General features: G+C 39.1%; 1 protein-coding gene across 1 annotated transcript; it reads left to right on the top strand.

The window, feature by feature from the left end:
* Nucleotides 1–3,966: 3,966 nt before the first annotated feature.
* Nucleotides 3,967–16,054, top strand: map3k14a (mitogen-activated protein kinase kinase kinase 14a). The gene is made up of 16 exons (XM_079252469.1): nt 3,967–4,008; nt 9,517–9,801; nt 9,888–9,969; nt 10,053–10,269; nt 10,551–10,922; nt 11,012–11,146; nt 11,241–11,370; nt 12,222–12,350; nt 13,526–13,630; nt 13,729–13,886; nt 14,000–14,150; nt 14,594–14,908; nt 14,988–15,091; nt 15,409–15,547; nt 15,637–15,737; nt 15,846–16,054. Exons 2-16 carry the CDS (start codon nt 9,531–9,533, stop codon nt 16,005–16,007), a joined length of 2,571 nt encoding a protein of 856 aa, XP_079108595.1. The 5' UTR covers nt 3,967–4,008; nt 9,517–9,530; the 3' UTR covers nt 16,008–16,054.
* Nucleotides 16,055–16,959: the final 905 nt, after the last annotated feature.

Genomic DNA, 16,959 nt, shown 5'->3' with positions numbered 1-16,959 from the left:
CTGTCCGACAGCAGTGCGCTGCTGAGGATATGCGCTCCGCACACCACCAGTCTGCGGTGGGTTTACATTTCAACCCAACGAAACATTACTATTCCACACAAGGAAATTTAGTGCATTCATGCTAAAAACCAAACTATTTTGCTAATGTTTTCGTACAGAAAACAAATAAATACAATTAATAAAGTTTAAATTTTGGTTGCAGGACTATATTTTTCACACACTGGAGCGCTGGGGTCCTGTCCCCATCAGCTGGGTGCACTTTAAAGAAGGTTGTGTGATACTTAAATATACTTTATAAAACCAACAATTAAGCTTTTGACTGTATAATGTTCAAATTTCAGATTTATCCATGTAAAATGTGTACAAAGATTCTGGCATGCAAATAATACAAGTGAGTATAAGTTTATGATCACATATGGGCTGTTTAACTTATTGGCAAGTCAGGTTTATTTGCATAGCACCTTTCATGTACATAACCATTCAAAGTGCTTTACATGACACATTAAAAGCATTAAAGGTGGTCCAAAAAAGCATAAAAGACAACAAAAATAGCTGAATCCCAATAGAATAATAAATTATATTAAAATATAAGTTTACTTCATTTAAATTATTTAAAGGTCGGGTCAGATTGTTTTTAGATTAAAAACGAGGAAATATCTTATTTTGTCAAAATAAAATATTGGAAATATTGCATATTTTGCTGCAAAATCGAAAGAAATTCTGTAGAATTACAGATGTCACAGTTATACTCTTTCACTATAAACATGTAATAAATAATGTAAGAAAATAATAAGTTGGGGGGTGCATATTGCCTTTTCAGATTTTACAGTGAGAATGATTAACTTTTCATTGTAGGTTTTCATTGCATGTAAGGTTCTGGCTGTAAATTACCATCTTCAGTTTAAAAATATAACTATGGATTAAACTATAATTAATCTTAAACTGATTACCCTTTTTTCAAGTAACAGGGCAATAGATTTTTGTAATTTAACTACATAAAACAATACAAACTTTACTCACCATGGATCACAGCAGCAACACTGTTGCCATTTCCAAAATATACTATATATACTATATATCATTTTGGAAATGGCAACACTGTTGCCATTTCCAAAATATATCATACTAAGTCAAATTTACCTTCTTAACATACATAATATATCCAGTGTTTAGTCAATTAGCCTACATGTAACATGTACCAGAAAACCTTATATAGAAAGTACAGTGAAAGATAACAGAAAACACACATGTGGGCCTAGTTGATGGTGTGAGCTGGGAGTATTATGATCAGCAGAAGATATTTAATGAGAAATTAAAAGCTATTTTGTCATAATTAGGGTAAGGCAATTAAAGAGTTAAGAAGCTGACTGACTACGTTTTCAATGGACACTTAGTGAGTAAGAAGTGTTTTCTTGTTGGAAGCACATTGTTGAGAAACTGTTGCCATTATGGTTACAGACAAAGAGAAGTCACCAGCTTACTGATGTCCTTTAGGATGTATCCCTGCATAAGACTCCAATACATTTGTGAACTCATTTATGAAACTGCTGCTCATTTCAGTCAGATATTCATTTCAACAATTAATTGGACATACAATGGCTGACAATATGATGTCTTATCAACCTTCACTGGTGTGTTTGGGAATATTTATTGCAGTTTACTGACCCACACTAAAAACCTATGTTCCTATCGCCTTTGAAATAAATTTAACTTTTGTTAGGCAAGGCAAGTTTATTAATGCTAATGCTTGTAATGATACTGCATATAATACAATAACACATAACCTAAATTATTTATGAAGAGCTGTGCTATGTTTCATGTCAACAAAAAGCTATATGTAAAATTGTCCAAGCAAACAAGAGTTATGAAGACCAAGTTCAGTGGTAGGAAAGTTCGGTTTGTAGAGCTGCTGTCCTGCAGGTTCTAGATGTTTTCCTGTGCTAACATATCTGATTCAGGTTAAATGGATCCAACAGCTTATTAAAATCTGCTCAGTAACTCACCCATTTGAATGTGATATGTTGAGACTGGGAAACTTCTTGGGACAGAATTTATCTTGCTCTATATATGCCAGTTTGTAGGTTATGGCGCCATCTTGTGGTCAATTGATGCCAGTGACAGTCTGACGTTTTCAGAGAAAGTCTTACTTTAGTCACATCTAGCTTTACTGCAGCTTGTGAAAATCAACCTTAAGCTATGTCACAAAAATTTAGCACTCCCCAAAAGAGTTATGGGAATTGTTTAACTACAACACTATGACAAGCATTTTTTTTATTTTAATTTTGAATTAAACATTTTTAAGCATAGCAAGAGAAATTCATTTTGATGTCTCAGGAATTGCAAAAGGGCATGACCAATGTCCCTCATAAAGTTTATCTTTAATGACACTAAAGAAAAGTAGCTTAATTTATGTATTTTTATGTTCAATGTAAAATATTTTTTATCCATGAAGATCTTTCTGTAAATTTAACACTGAAACAAGTCTTTACAACTTTGACAAATAAAAAACATCATTGTCTATGATTGACTCTTGTTATGAGCTTCTGATAGCCCTAGAGCTGTTAACGAATTGCCTTTTTGGCATCTGATCAGCCAAACTACAGAGCAGGGTTTGGCAGAGACTAGTTCCCAAACTTGGAGGTGGAATGGATAGACACCTGTCTGCAGTCCTGAACTCTTCAGTCTTGACCTCAACTCCATTGAACACTTGTGGGATCAACATTGCATGCTGCTCATCCTAGACCTAGAGGGATCATCACATCTGCTTTAGCTGAACTGTAACAAATGCTGCTTGAGAATGAGATGCCGTCCCACAGAGGAGGTGCCAGGTTTTTGACTGCCATATGTGGTGCTTCCGTATGCTGCTGATGCTTATTATATAAATGATTTGTTATATGCCTGGTTTCTTTAGATCATCCAACAAGAATCTGCAGCAGAATAAGATGTTTGGCATTGGCTTAGAAGATTTGTCTGCTTTTTTTAATGTGTGCAACCCACATACTCATCTCTGCTGCTCATTCCACAAATAAATATCCTTACTGATTTGGCTCAGTTTAAAAGGGAAGTAAACAGACTTTCACGAAGTGTTGTTACAACAAAGAAAGCAATAATCAACCAATAATAAATCTTACATAAACCCAGATTTCATTCAAATAGGCCTTGTCCTTGTTAGGGATGTTAAACTTTCAAGTCAAAGTTACAGAAAATGCTGCACTAATATTATACCCCGAATGTGGGTCTTTTAGGTAGATAAGAGTTTTTCCTGAATCTTAAACAACTTATTGAAACAAAACCTAACAACAATACCACAATGTAAAAGGTCAGTGTATCATTACTTTGCCATCTGATAATGTTATGTTGGTCCAATGATGTCAAAAAGTGAACAGTATGACAAAGAGGCCGTTTTTTGTTTTTTTTGTTTTTTTTTGTTACTACCTTGTTATAAATTGCTTGTTATTCAATGCGTTGCCACTTAGACACTAAAAAGTTTTACATGTCAATTTAAATTATAGAGAAAGTTTAGTTGACTTGAAGGTCAAATTATTGACTCAATAGCAGACGTGCAGATCTAAAAATCTATTTCATTCGAATCAAGTGCGTTGCAGCAGGGAAACATCGACCCCTACAAGATAGTGGGTCTTGAGGATCAGGACAGGATTGGGGATCACTTCTCTCTACATATACGATTTGGGGCGTTTTTTTAACCAGTAAACATTTTTTCTTTGCGCCGTGCAAAGACATACTGATGTCCCATCTTCAAAATAAAATCAATGATGACGCTCTCCATGACACATACAGGTATACACTTTGCCTAGAGAAAAAACATGTAAAAAAAAAACTTTACTAATGTAGCCACAATCCCATGTTTGAAACATTGTATTAAACTGAAGTATCGAACAATGAAGGGGCGGTGATGGACATAGTTTGAAATGCAAGCGGAAGTAGTTTTCAGACAGGCTGATGAGACGTGAAGACCGCCATCGGCCGACGCCTAGAACTGTTGGAACGGTGAGTGAAAACTCAATTGTTTTCATCGGAAGTTTATTTATTTATCTCCTGTCTAATCTCAGTCTTTTAACCCATCTTTTAAGAACACAATTTTACATTTCTATCCGTGGCTTTTCGTCGAATTTCAAATAATTTTGGGGCAACTTTTTATGTGAAATGTTGGTAAATGTGACAAGAGGGAAGTTATGGTTTTAGTTCAGGCGGACACAAAAGAACAGTCGACTGTTGACATCATTTCATGCACTTTGCTCCACTTTATGATAGTAGCCGAAATGTTGGGAGAACCACTGCAAAAGCTTATTAAAATTAAAATAGTTACTGAAAAGTGTGCGTGAACAGTTTTTCTGAGACACAAGCCTGTATTGAGACAGATGTGTCTGATTAAAACAGCTGCAGTGCGAGTCCCACAACTCCCAGTGCACGTACTAGAAGTTTTCATGTATGTATTTGTGTATTTATTGCAAGTGATTTCCATGCATCTCATTTGTTTTTGTTATTTACTCTATTGTATAGCAAACTTCTGACATTGAACTGACAATCTCCTGCTTTAAAATGGTCTAAAATTGCTGTGAAATTCTTTCAAGCATCATTTCTTTTCTCCTCTGGCAACCAACAGCAACTTGTTTCACCTGACAGTCTTATTCAAGCAACACAACCCTGTGATATGTTATAACAGGAGATAATATGCTTCCTCTACTGGCAAACTTGGAGCTGCATATATATATATATATATATATATATATATATATATATATATATATATATATATATATATATATATATATATATAAAAATATAAAAAATGCATATCTGTATTCTCCTGTAGGCCATAGAGTTGTTGCTTTATGAGCTCATGCTTGCTGATTCAAGACCAGATGCAAACACTTGTTAAGTATGTATAAAAAAAATAAAAAAAAAAGCAGGATGTAAATGGCAAGAAGAAACAGATGACAGAAAGAATGGGGGAAAGTAACTCATTTCAAAATACAAAGGCATATAAAAATTGTATATAGAGTTTGGAAATGTTAAATGCAATGGAAAAACTGAAAAGCGGGAAAAGTTTTTAGGAATGTATGGCAACAAAAGTGGCTGATAAATAACAAAAACAAAAGGGAAATGGAAAAAACACATGCAGTTTGGAAATGGAAAAAGCATTGAGGAACAATGTGAAAGTAACTGAGAGGTTGTAAAGCCAAAGCAGTTAGGAGAAAATAAAAAATAAAGGTAGAATATAGGTAAATGCAGAAATAGATGACACCTTAATTATCATTCATAGTATTTCCACACTAGTTTTTTTTTTTATTTCTTCATTAATACTTTTACTATACTCTTCATTTCCACATTATAGTATCTGTTTTTTTCATAGTATTAATTTAGACTAAACTAAGCATGTCTGTAATGATCCTAACAAAAACATTTATACCAGTGTCTAAAAACAAAAAGTTCATCTGAAGCAATGAGGCGTAGCTATGCAAAAAAAAAAAAAAAAGAAGAATAACTTCTGACCATTTAACCTCACAAACCTTAGCTAAGACTGAATTACAATTATGCACAATTAATAAACAGTAAATTACTGTCATATTAGCTTTTTTTTTTTTTTTTTTTTTTTTTTTCTTTTAGCAGCGAAAACTCTTCACATGAGACTTGAATGGTACTGCTGATCAACTCCCCGCTCAAGACAGACATATGCTGACCCATTTTTGGCTCAGAATCAAACTTATGGTTTGCATTTGACGTTATGCATCTTGGCTTTGGTCCTCCTTTTATTCAAACACCCTACGTTTTGTCACTGCAGATATCCTATTCTTATTTCTTTTGCAAAATGGCAAGAAACTACTGATAAAGCCTCAGACAAAATCTGTTTGCTACATAAAGAGATCCATCACACATATGCACAGACTTGCAATGTCGTCTAATATGCAATAAAAAATACAAATACATTTAGTGTTATTTGCATCGAACTTATGTAATACCACACTTTTTTACCTTGTCGACTTCTGTCAGTTAATGAAGGAAATGACTCCAGTAACTTTTTTTCTTGTTCATGCATGTGTATTCACATCTCTTATTTTTTATTTTATGTTTTTGAATTTTCTTTTTCCTTGAACCAATAATGTTTACAAAAGCAAAGCAGCTTTTAGCTTCCATGAGAAAATTAAAACAATTTAATTTCACAATAAATCACAATAAATCACAATATCAAACAGAAATTGTAAAGATTCCTCAGTATTATCACTGTTCATAAAAGACACTTTCTATCAGGACTTCTGGTTTGTTTATTTAGTTCATATGAGGGAAGTTACTGGACAAGTGGCACAAAGCTGCAATTTGAACTTAATTGTAATTTGAAACTTTGCAAGCTTGAATAACTTAATTGCACATGAATGTGCATGCAGATGTTTATTTTTTTAATATAATTTTTTCTAACCTGTGATCATGTGTAGTCCACAACTGCAGCATACTACTGAGAAATGCTTTGCATGTCTCTTAAGTAAAGCTTGGCTTGTAATGGGGCTGACTGCAGTTTCAGTCCCTTCCGGATGACCTTAGTAAAGGCTTTGGAATTTCATTAATCGTGTGAGCGCACAGCAGAAGTTAGCTCAGTGTAGTCAGTATCTACATTTGGAGTTTAGCTCAAGATCTCTCTGCAGAGATCACCATATAGTGTTTCATGCTATATTTCAACTTTAGAATTATTTTGCATTTGTTCTCTGTTACAAATCTTTTATATAGACTGTGAATCATGGCGTAATCACTACTCCAGTTTGCAATAAACTGTACAAAAGTGATGGATGTTTGTGCGACAGAGTTGTATTTTTAGGTTGACATAGATTAAAATGAAACTTTGCTGAAAATGAGAGCGTTATGATTTTCAAATAAGCTGAGCAGAGGAGAGTTTAAAAGCAATTAAAAAAAAGTTGGTTTAAGGTTACACGCATGCAAGAAGATTTAAAGATATAGTTAGAAACTGTGCTTTCACTGCTTAGAATTATAGATTTCTATATCTATACAACGTGCAGAAGCTCCAGACAGATGCCAGGCCTCAAATTCCTGCAGCAGCATAAAAATGATTCCAAATTTAAAGATTTAATACGAGACGCTCAACAGCAATGAGGAAAGTCTTGATAGTGCACGACTCAGACAATGTATACTTTCCATTACTAACAGTTGTCACCCATTGTATTATTTCTTATTTTTGTTTAATAATTGCATTATGCTTAAGTTTAAAATGTTTTTCTGCTCAAAAATGTAGAATTGTTATTATTTTATAGGCAACTTTGGGCGCTTTTTAAATTGAAAATGTACACAGAAACAATTATCCTCCATCAAAGTTTTCCACTGAGCCAGAACTACAGATAAAATCCTAAATGCCGATGACACTGTCCAGAAACTACAACTGTTTTTCTTAGATTATGTTTCTCATAACTGATGGCATATCATGCAACTTGCATTGGCTTTTCACTTCTGACAAACAGCAGAGTCTCTCAAGTGGTATTGTGAATTTCCTGTCTTCATTAGTGGTTTTGAGCTGAGTAAACTTGTTTTGTTTCCGAAAAGAAAAAAGAAAGACTGTCTCAGATAGATTAAAAAAAAAAAAAAGATGTCTCGCACAAGTGACACATCATTCTTTCAAAAAATTATTGCTGTTATTTTCCATAACAAGGTACTTGGATAGGGGAAGTGTAGATGCATTTCCCATAAGTCAGCGTCATCCAGCTCCTCCCCCTCTTTGGCTGTAAGCCAGCATCCAACAGTACAGAGAGCAAAAAGCAGCAGAGGCTGTGTCAACACATTACTGAAGAAAATGAAGGACAAGGCAGTCAAAGACAGCACCTACTAAATGTAGATTAGGTTATTCAGAGCAGATAGACAGGAGAGAGAGAGAGAGAGAGAGCTCTGGTATGTATCAGTACGTCTACAGAGCACCCTGCTTCATGCATTCACTGTTGTCTTTGCGGTTGTGTTTATTATAGTGGTTTTTTTTCTTTTTCAATTTCCTTTCCACCTACATTTTTCGGGGTGTGGCGTGCAGATTTGTTACACGGAAGTGACAGTCGGATAGCAGCATTCTTGATAATCCTGCAGCACATGAAGTCAACAGGAAAGGTAATATCATTACTAAACCAGAACAGCTTTTAGTTTTTTCTGTGCTTTTACTCACATTAGTCCCGTGTTATTGCCATCGAGTTGAATCAACCTGAATGCTGCTGTGCGATTGCTTTATTTGAGATATTGGGGTTAATCTGTGTGGGAAAGGCTGCGATCAAGTGACTCACTGATGCAACGTGCTGCCTCCCAGTGCACAGTTTGTGCCTTTCAGGCTACAGTGCACATGTTTAGACTGTATGTCTAAAGATGAATTTTACAGTTTTATACAAGTTTTTTATTTGTTTCAACCTGCAGACTACAGCATGCACAGTTTTTATAGGAAATTCACCCTATCTGTACCTCAGCTAGGATACTTCCTCTCACTGAAACAGAGCACTTGCATTTAACGGCACGGCTGCAACTGTCACAACAAAGCCAGGGTTGAGTTTCCTGTCTCAGCTTCTAACTGCAAACTTTCAGCTCATATCAGTAAGCGGTGATTATGCTTTTGAACTTCACGGTACGGCTTGGTAAACTTCAGTCAGGCTCTAGAGAAGCACATTAAAAGGCTTTTAAGTTGGATTGTATGTGGGTGTGTGTGGGCATACTTACTGTCAGAAGTAAACATCTGATTCAAGTTCAGCTGAGTTGAACAACTTTGTTTTTTGAACTGGTGATTCTAAAATGAACTTAAGAAACCTTTTTTTGATGTGTATTTATTGATTTATTTATTACTTTACCTGAGCTTGTGGCAAGCAAGATTTTAAATAGGTTGTCACAGTCTACTTTCATTCTTCTTTGATGTCATCACTCCCAGACTTGTGGAGGATAAAAATCCACTTTTAGGTTTTAAGGAAATATTTTTAATGCAAACTCGGCAGGTCACCAGTTCATGATAACAGGCAACAACCATGTGACTTCAGAAATGATGCAGAAATGTTGTGTTATCGCAGTTTTGCTTGGAATGTGTTAAACTGTATTAATGGTGAATATTTCACAACATTAAAAGTGTTGTTTTACAAAGACAAAAACAGTGTAGATATAAGGGATTACTTTAGAATAGTATTACTAAAAGTACACCCTGATAAGCAAATGTGAAGAACTTGCCTTTTTTTGACTCCTAACACAAGAATTTGATGGCTGCCTTTGACATATAATAGTAAACGCAATGGTTTGGGGGAATTTATGATTAAACATGAGTAATGAAAACACTCAGGAACTAAAAATGGTCATATTATAAGTTGTTTTTTGTTTTTGTTTTTTTTATTCCTCCTAAAGTGTAGAAGGACAAGGCCACATGAAATCCTCAGGTGTATCACAGCTATCAGACTAATAGTTTGTTTCATTGCCTGAATGATGTTATTTAACCTAAAACGCACATACAGCTAAAAAGACCTTTCATCAATTTTCTCTATCCAGATCTATCAGAAGAGATGGCGGTGAGCCAGAGGATTTTCAACTCAACAGCCCCATTCAGTTCACCCACAGCCAAGCTGAAGGGGTCCTACCCAGCCTGCTCCACCACAGAGCAGAAGACAGAAGAAAAAGGGGAGGAGGAGGGGAAGGGCAAGAAAATGGGCTACATGCATGCTGAAGAATGGACAACAAACTTCAAAATCAATAAAGTCCTGACACATGGAACTGCAGAGCAAATGGGAGCCCATGAGATGCCCAGCAAAACTTCCATTATCGCCCAGGCTGAATGTAAATATGTTTGTCATTTTTCTTAATAATATTGTGCATAAGTAAGCGTGTCTGAATGAAATGTAACAGCGGTATCATCCCATTAGGTGAAACTCAGGACTCCCAGGAGTTCAGTCCTTCTTGTTCTGCACCCTGCTATGTCCGCTCCTCTAAACCCTTCGCCTTCAGGTACGGCATTAACTTGACAGCATCCCTCTCATTTTACTTTTCACTGATCTGTATAAACACGTCCCAAATTTGTATTTCTTCAGTCCCCCCTCGGAGCACAACAACGTGGCATGCTCCACAACCGCCTCTGTCCAGGATCCATGCGGCCTTTCAGCTCCTCTCATTCAAAAAAAGAAGAGCAGAACAAGACAGAAACAGAAGCGCAAGGTGAAGAAGAAGCAGGAAAAGCGGAGTCAGAGGCATCAGCTGGCCTCTGGAGTCCCTGAACAGGAGAGTGGAAGCTCTCTCGTCCCGATCCCGGTGAGAATACACAACTCTTTTAATGAGAAGAAAGCCTTGAAAGCAGCATTGGGAAGCAGGTCTTGGTGTACTGTATTCTACAACTAGTGTCTTCATATGTGAATCATTTTGGATAGATTGCCTCATTTCTTGGAAGTCAGAGGCCAAGTTCCATGCAAATATTAGCCTTCCTTTGTTGTTGAACTCCAACATTTTAACAAAGCTGCATCTAAGTGTTCAGCCCTGAGGAATGTAAACATGTTGTTTGATCAAATATGTTTTTCTTTGCTTGTCTCCTGCAGGAGGAGTCAACCCTTCGGGGGAGCGACCTCAGTACTTCCTGTTGTAGCAGCATTGAAAGCTCAATCGATCAAGAGCAAGGAACTCCGCTTTATGGCATCTATAGCACCGGCTCCAGCTGCTCCCCTCTGAACTGGCCAGGCCAGGTCTTGCACTCTCTTTCCAGCTATGAACAGGACAGCAGCTCCGACTCCCTCAGCAGTCTGGGAGACTGTTCGCTGGCCCTCGCTGGCCTCAGGGGTTCTGTCAGTCAGGGGGACCGGTGCTTTGCTCTGCCCTTTTTCAAAGCTGTGGAGTGGGATGTGAGAGTGGATGAAGATGAGCTCTCTGCACCCGATTCCGTGAGCAACGAGGGATTAATCTTTTACAATGAAGTATGTCTTTTTTGCTCTTCATTCTCAATCCTTTTGTAATTCAGAGGTGGATCTTTGGAGCTCACTTGTTTTACCTTTTTTCCTGACAGAAAATCAATCCAGTTGACTCCGAATACAAGGAAGGGAGTGAGTTTGTGCTGTCCCAGTTCATCAAGGAGGGCTCCTATGGGGAAGTTTACAGTGCTCAAGATGTCAAGAGCGGATTCACATTTGCTGTCAAAAAGGTAAACAAGCACATTTCTCTCTTTTTTCCCCACACTGCCTAACTTTGAAAGAACTATATGGGAGCTTACTCTTTTGCTCCACTGATTTCCACAGGTTGCCATGAAGAGGTTCAACAGTGAGGAGGTGGGTGCGTGGAGTGCCCTCAGATCTCCTTGCGTGGTGGAACTCTTTGGAGTAGTCAGAGATGGGCCCTATGTTATCTTCTTAATGGACCACAAATCTGGTAAACAAGCTTAATTTCCCAACATACACATTTTCTGGCAGCTGCTGTTTCCACACTCATGCACAGGGAAAAACAAGAGGATTATGAAGTTCATGTATAGAGAAATGAGGATGTGGAAGTGAGTGGTGGGTGTTAGAAATTGTAATGAGTTACCCTGAGGATCCGTAATTCAGCCACACACAGGGAGTTCTGGACAAATGACCAGTTTATTGGTGGAGGAGTATGAACAGAAGATCAGTCCAGGGGAGTGGTCTGCAGAAGAAACCAGGCAACAGCTGGGAGGTAAACAGGATGGCAAAATACTCATCCAGGCAAAGACAAGGCTCAGAGATCCAAAGACAGGCAGGGTCGGTAACCAGAAGATCCGAAAGGTAGCGGTATCCGTCGAGGGCAAGGCAAGGAGGGTAATCCAGGGGCATGAAGCAGAGGGTCGGCAACTGAGGAACAATCCGTAGAACGCTGGAACAAAACTAGACATAGGTCTGATTATTATCTGGCAGAAAAGGAGGGATTGGAGGGAGCTTAAGTAGGCAGTGAGAGAAAAGGAAACCAGGTGAACTGAATGAGGTAGCAGAGGCAATTAGGAAGCCAGCAGGTGGATCGAGTAATCAATGATGAGCGCCAGGAGATCAGGGTGGCAAAAACATGACAAGAAATGACTGCTGAACTTCCTTTATGTGTTGCAGACCATACTCTATCAAACATCGCAGTGACATATCACGCACTTTACAGTTATATCATGAAAATATGGCCTGTTCACACCCCTCAACAAAAAAAGGAATATTACTGTGTGAGAAAACATTTGCAAGATTACGCCTTTTAATTGCTGTGGCTTGGTTTGTTTTGTCCAGGTTCCCTCGGTGACCTGATAGTGGAGCGTGGCCGTCTGCCAGAGGACTTAAGTCTGCATTACCACTCTCAAGTTTTAACAGGGCTGGAGTACTTGGTGAAGAAAAAAGTGGTGCATTTAGATGTCAAAGGTATGTTACACTGATGATGACTTCTTCTCATAAAGTCAAAGTCTGATCTGAGTTACGATAAAACTTGAAAGTTCAAATTATGTAATGGAGAAAAAATTGATCTCTTTAAAGACCTAGAGACAGTTTTAAGTAAATGAAATCCTATAATTCATATCTAATGCCCCTTTCACTTGTAGTCTTGTTTTGTCTCGCCTGATTTATGTGTAAGATTATTAGTGTTTTTCATATGGCTTGCTAACATTGCCGTCATATAGCATCTGTGGAGTGATGAGTTATCAAATGTAAATGCCAAAGACAAAGTCCAAAATTTGTGCCATGAACACTTGAAAGGCTTCACAGTCATAATAGTAGTAGAACAGAGTGCACCAGGCCACTTTCCCTTGTTATCTTACCCAGTGGAAAACTGAATATTGAGAGACAATAAGTCAGATTTCCTGAGGTTCCTTTGGAGGATTTTGTCTTTGCGAACTGCTGTGTGGAACAGAAGTGTCATAGATGCAGTCTAGATTTTATCTTGAGGCACCTGTGTGTTTTGTGAAACAAGATTACCGCTGACGGGCTGGGAATTTCCCACAGCGTGACTCACCGAGCCGCTTTTAACAGCGCATGTGCACAAGATCAGGAGAGCAAGAAAAGAAAAGAACCATGCAGATGGGGGATGGGACAAGGAGCAGGAAGTTAGACGGACCAGAAGAGAAGAAAAAACTACAACTTTAGGAGAGTTAGAAAGGCAAAGATAAACAGAATGCAAGTAGAAGATGGGAAATGGAAAAACAGAAGTAGAACAACGTTAGAGGAAGAGCAGCAAAAGGGGCAAAAGCAATAAAAACTAACAAAACAGGATTTTGTTTTTTCCTTCTTGTGAAACCTAAGCGCCACCTGGTGTTTGTGATGTTTCAGGAAAAAACAAGAAAGGAAGGACAAATGTTTTATCTTCTGTCTGCTTCTCACTAATCCCCACTTTCATTCCACATTAAAGTTTCTTTTGCTTTGGAGCAGCTGCCCCTAACTGACTTCATATTTCCCTCTTATGCAACTCCTTTGTCTACCAACTGTTTCATGTCCACGCAGCTGCTCTGTTTCTAATTATGTCATTGACAGACTTCAGTTACACTGATGTGCCTATGAGGCTACTGAGCAGCATAAAGATTAATGGCTTCACTTGGCTTTCACAGCTGACAATGTGTTGCTGTCAGAGGATGGGAGGAACACCTTCCTGTGTGACTTTGGACACGCAGAGAGACTCGACAATCAGGGGCAGAGTCTCAGTGGGTCCAAAGGTAAATCCTGTGCAGCTTTAGATGACCATATCAGATCTTGTGTTATTAATACCCTTCTATGTCTCATTTGACCATTTTCCTTATGTAATTCAATGCAGACCTGAAAGGTACAGAGACTCACATGGCCCCTGAAATCGTAAAAGGAGATCCCCGCGGAGCCAAAGCAGATGTGTGGAGCATCTGCTGTATGCTGCTGCACATGCTCAATGGGTGCCAACCATGGACAAGATACTACACCTGCAGACTCTACCTGAAGGTGCCCTTCGCAGCAGCACACAGATACTAAACCCTGCTGCTTCGGTAAAGATTTAGTTCCTCTAAATGTTTATATCAAACGTTGACTATATCCTCCCCTCCTGATGCTCACAGATTGCCAACGAACCTCCACCTCTGAGAGAAATCCCGCCTGACTGCAGTCCTTTCACAGCCGAAGTTTTAAAGGCGGGACTTCAGAAGGATCCAGTGAAAAGATCATCAGCATCTGACCTTAAAAAAAGAACTGACAGAGCTCTGAGAGAAGGTGGAGTAAAGATGCTCTGTATTTATTTTCTTTAACTTGTGATGCATAAAATGATAAAGGTTTGGTTGCATCAGTTAATGACATGCTTTAGAGAGTAATTGCTTGATAGTCTGTTGCAACGATGTATTTTGCTACAAATTTTAAAGACATAAATCCCCCAACCTATAATTGGAAGAATGTTTTTGCAGCATTAAGTTGCTTATGTGGGTATGTTGGTCTGAAACCACCTTTATCATTAAAATAGAGCAGCTTCTATGTAGCCTAAAAGACAAAACAACATGCAAGTCTTTTGATGTGCCATAGCTTTTAGTTAGAGTTGATACAAGTAAATGAAGCTAATTCAGTGACTTGTGCATATTTAACTACTTTTAATCTGGTTTGATTTTAATGTTGTAGACTACAACTTGTAGTTATAATATTATGTCTTTTTTGTTTTATCGCAGTTGGAGGCCTTACAAGCTCAGTCAAGGGACCCTACACAGAGCCTCTGTATGTTGCCAACAAACCACCAGACTCCCTGCAGCTCATTAATAGCAGCGTTGACTTTGTGGAGGAGCATCTGAAGCCCACTGACAAAGCGATCACAGCAGGACTGAAGGAAGAGAAACTGAACATTGAGAAAGGGGTCGAGGCTGGTTCGAAGGAATCAAAGCGAGGTTCACCTACTGGTCCACAAATGCTGATCTCTGAGCCAAACCACAAGAGGAACAACAAGATCACCACTGTGCCGGAACTTGAGCTTCGTAAACTGGAGAATGGTGAGGTTCTTCACGATGTTCTTATGGTCATGTGTTTGATGGGGTGCTTGTTAACAGTTTTTAATTGGTTTGTTTGCAGACTTCTACCTGAGCAGTCTGTCTCAGCTTCACTCTGCTGAGACGCAGGAGCAGCTGCTGTCCTGTCTCAGCAGTGATTCCAACTGGGAAGCATGGGATAAAAAGGTAAAATATACAGATGCATAAATATATGCACAATGAGCGCATGAGTTTATTTCCTCAGACAGTAGCTAGGAATATATGTTTATACCTCTGCCGCACCAGTTACTTTTGTAGAACAAGGGCGAGTTTGAGGAAAAGTCGCACAACTTTCTGTGCAAGTTGAAAATTGTCAGTAAGATAAAAAAAGACACTTGGAAAGACTAAATCTGAGTAGTCCCCATGTAAAAGATGTTTTAAAACTGAGACCCATCAGAGAGGAGCTTTTTCTGTATTTATTTGCTTTTAATGAAGGCCTGACATTTGGTTTGTTAATATCCCAGGACTCTGGCCGCTGGTCCCTGAGCCCAGGAGAGGACTTCAGCTCTGGTGTCTACTCCTACAATAGTCAGCCAGATGTGTCGGTCTTCAGTGTGGATCTGCGAGGCCACACACAAGTTCCGCCCCCCTGTTGTTTTGAAGGTGAGATTAAGTTACACATACATCCAGCTATCAATTTACTAAGTATAATTCCAAATTATGCATGTGCCTCTGGTCTGTCCCTGGTGCAGGGGTTGATGTCTGCATTAGAGACTTCAGCAGCAGAAGCATTCGGATCAGAGAGACCCACCGGGTGAAGGTGGGCCACATTGCCACCGGAATCAGTGATCAAGTGAGTGTTTGCAGTGTCATGCATGCATGTGTGAAGACAGTAATTCGTATTAGCCAGATTTGGTGACAGATTGAGGGCTGCAGAGCTAAGTGAGTCTCTCTTCTGCAGATCTCAGAGCGGGTGTTCACTCTGGAGACCCCACAGGGCCGACAGGTCGCTCACGATGACGAGGTGCAGGAATCTGGTCTGGAGCTCTGCTGTGTTCCTGCTCCAGACTTCAGCTCTACATGGATGTGGAGGATCAGAGATGGAGTGCTGGAGACCAAATAGAGCCTTGTGTCACTGTTAGCACACTGTACAAAACCGATTTTATGTGTGCCTGCTTTTTTATGTTTCAGTATGTGATTATCAGGTTTTATTAAAAAAAAAAAAAAGAGTCACATCTTAAATGTCTGTATGCTGCATGTTTGTTTTATGGCAATAAACACGTTGAACTGTGTTGCCCACTGTGGACGTTAGTTCTGTGAAATAGTCTAACTTTATTTTTCCAACATTTTTCATTCAAAAGCAGCTCAAAGTGCTTTTCCTGACACTTTTTTAGTCTAGCCACAATTTTTTATCTTTATTTTTAATTTTTAATTTGGATATCTATGGTTAGTTTTAGGGATTTTAGCATCACCCTGCTAAAGACGCCAAACTATCTACATAATAGGATATTATGTAGGAACAGCACCTCCAAATCTGAGACCATGGTCCTCAGCCGGGAAAGAGTGGATTTTCCTCTCCGGGTCGGGAGTGAGGTCCTGCCTGAAGTGGAGGAGTTTAAATATCTCAGGGTCTTGTTCACGAGTGAGGGAAGGATGGAGCGTGAGATCAACAGACGGATCGGTGCGGCGTCTGCAGTAATGCAGACTCTGCGCCGGTCTGTCGTGGTGAAGAAGGAGCTGAGCCAGAAGGCGAAGCTCTCGATTTACCAGTCGATCTACGTTCCTACCCTCACCTATGGTCATGAGCTGTGGGTCGTGACCGAAAGAAGAAGATCTCTTATACAGGCGGCTGAAATGGGTTTCCTCCGCAGGGTGGCCGGGCTCTCCCTTAGAGATAGGATGAGGAGCTCGGTCATCCGGGAGGGGCTCAGAGTAGAGCCGCTGCTCCTCCGCATCGAGAGGAACCAGTTGAGGTGGCTCAGGCATCTGGTCAGGATGTCTCCTGGACGCCTCCCTGGTGAGGTGTTCCAGGCACGTCCCTCTGGGAGGAGACCCCGGGGAAGACCCAGGACACG

This window comes from Telmatherina bonti, assembly GCF_933228915.1.
Source record: "Telmatherina bonti genome assembly, chromosome: 14".
NCBI lineage: Eukaryota > Metazoa > Chordata > Actinopteri > Atheriniformes > Telmatherinidae > Telmatherina > Telmatherina bonti.
This window is presented reverse-complemented; position numbering and strand designations above follow the sequence as displayed.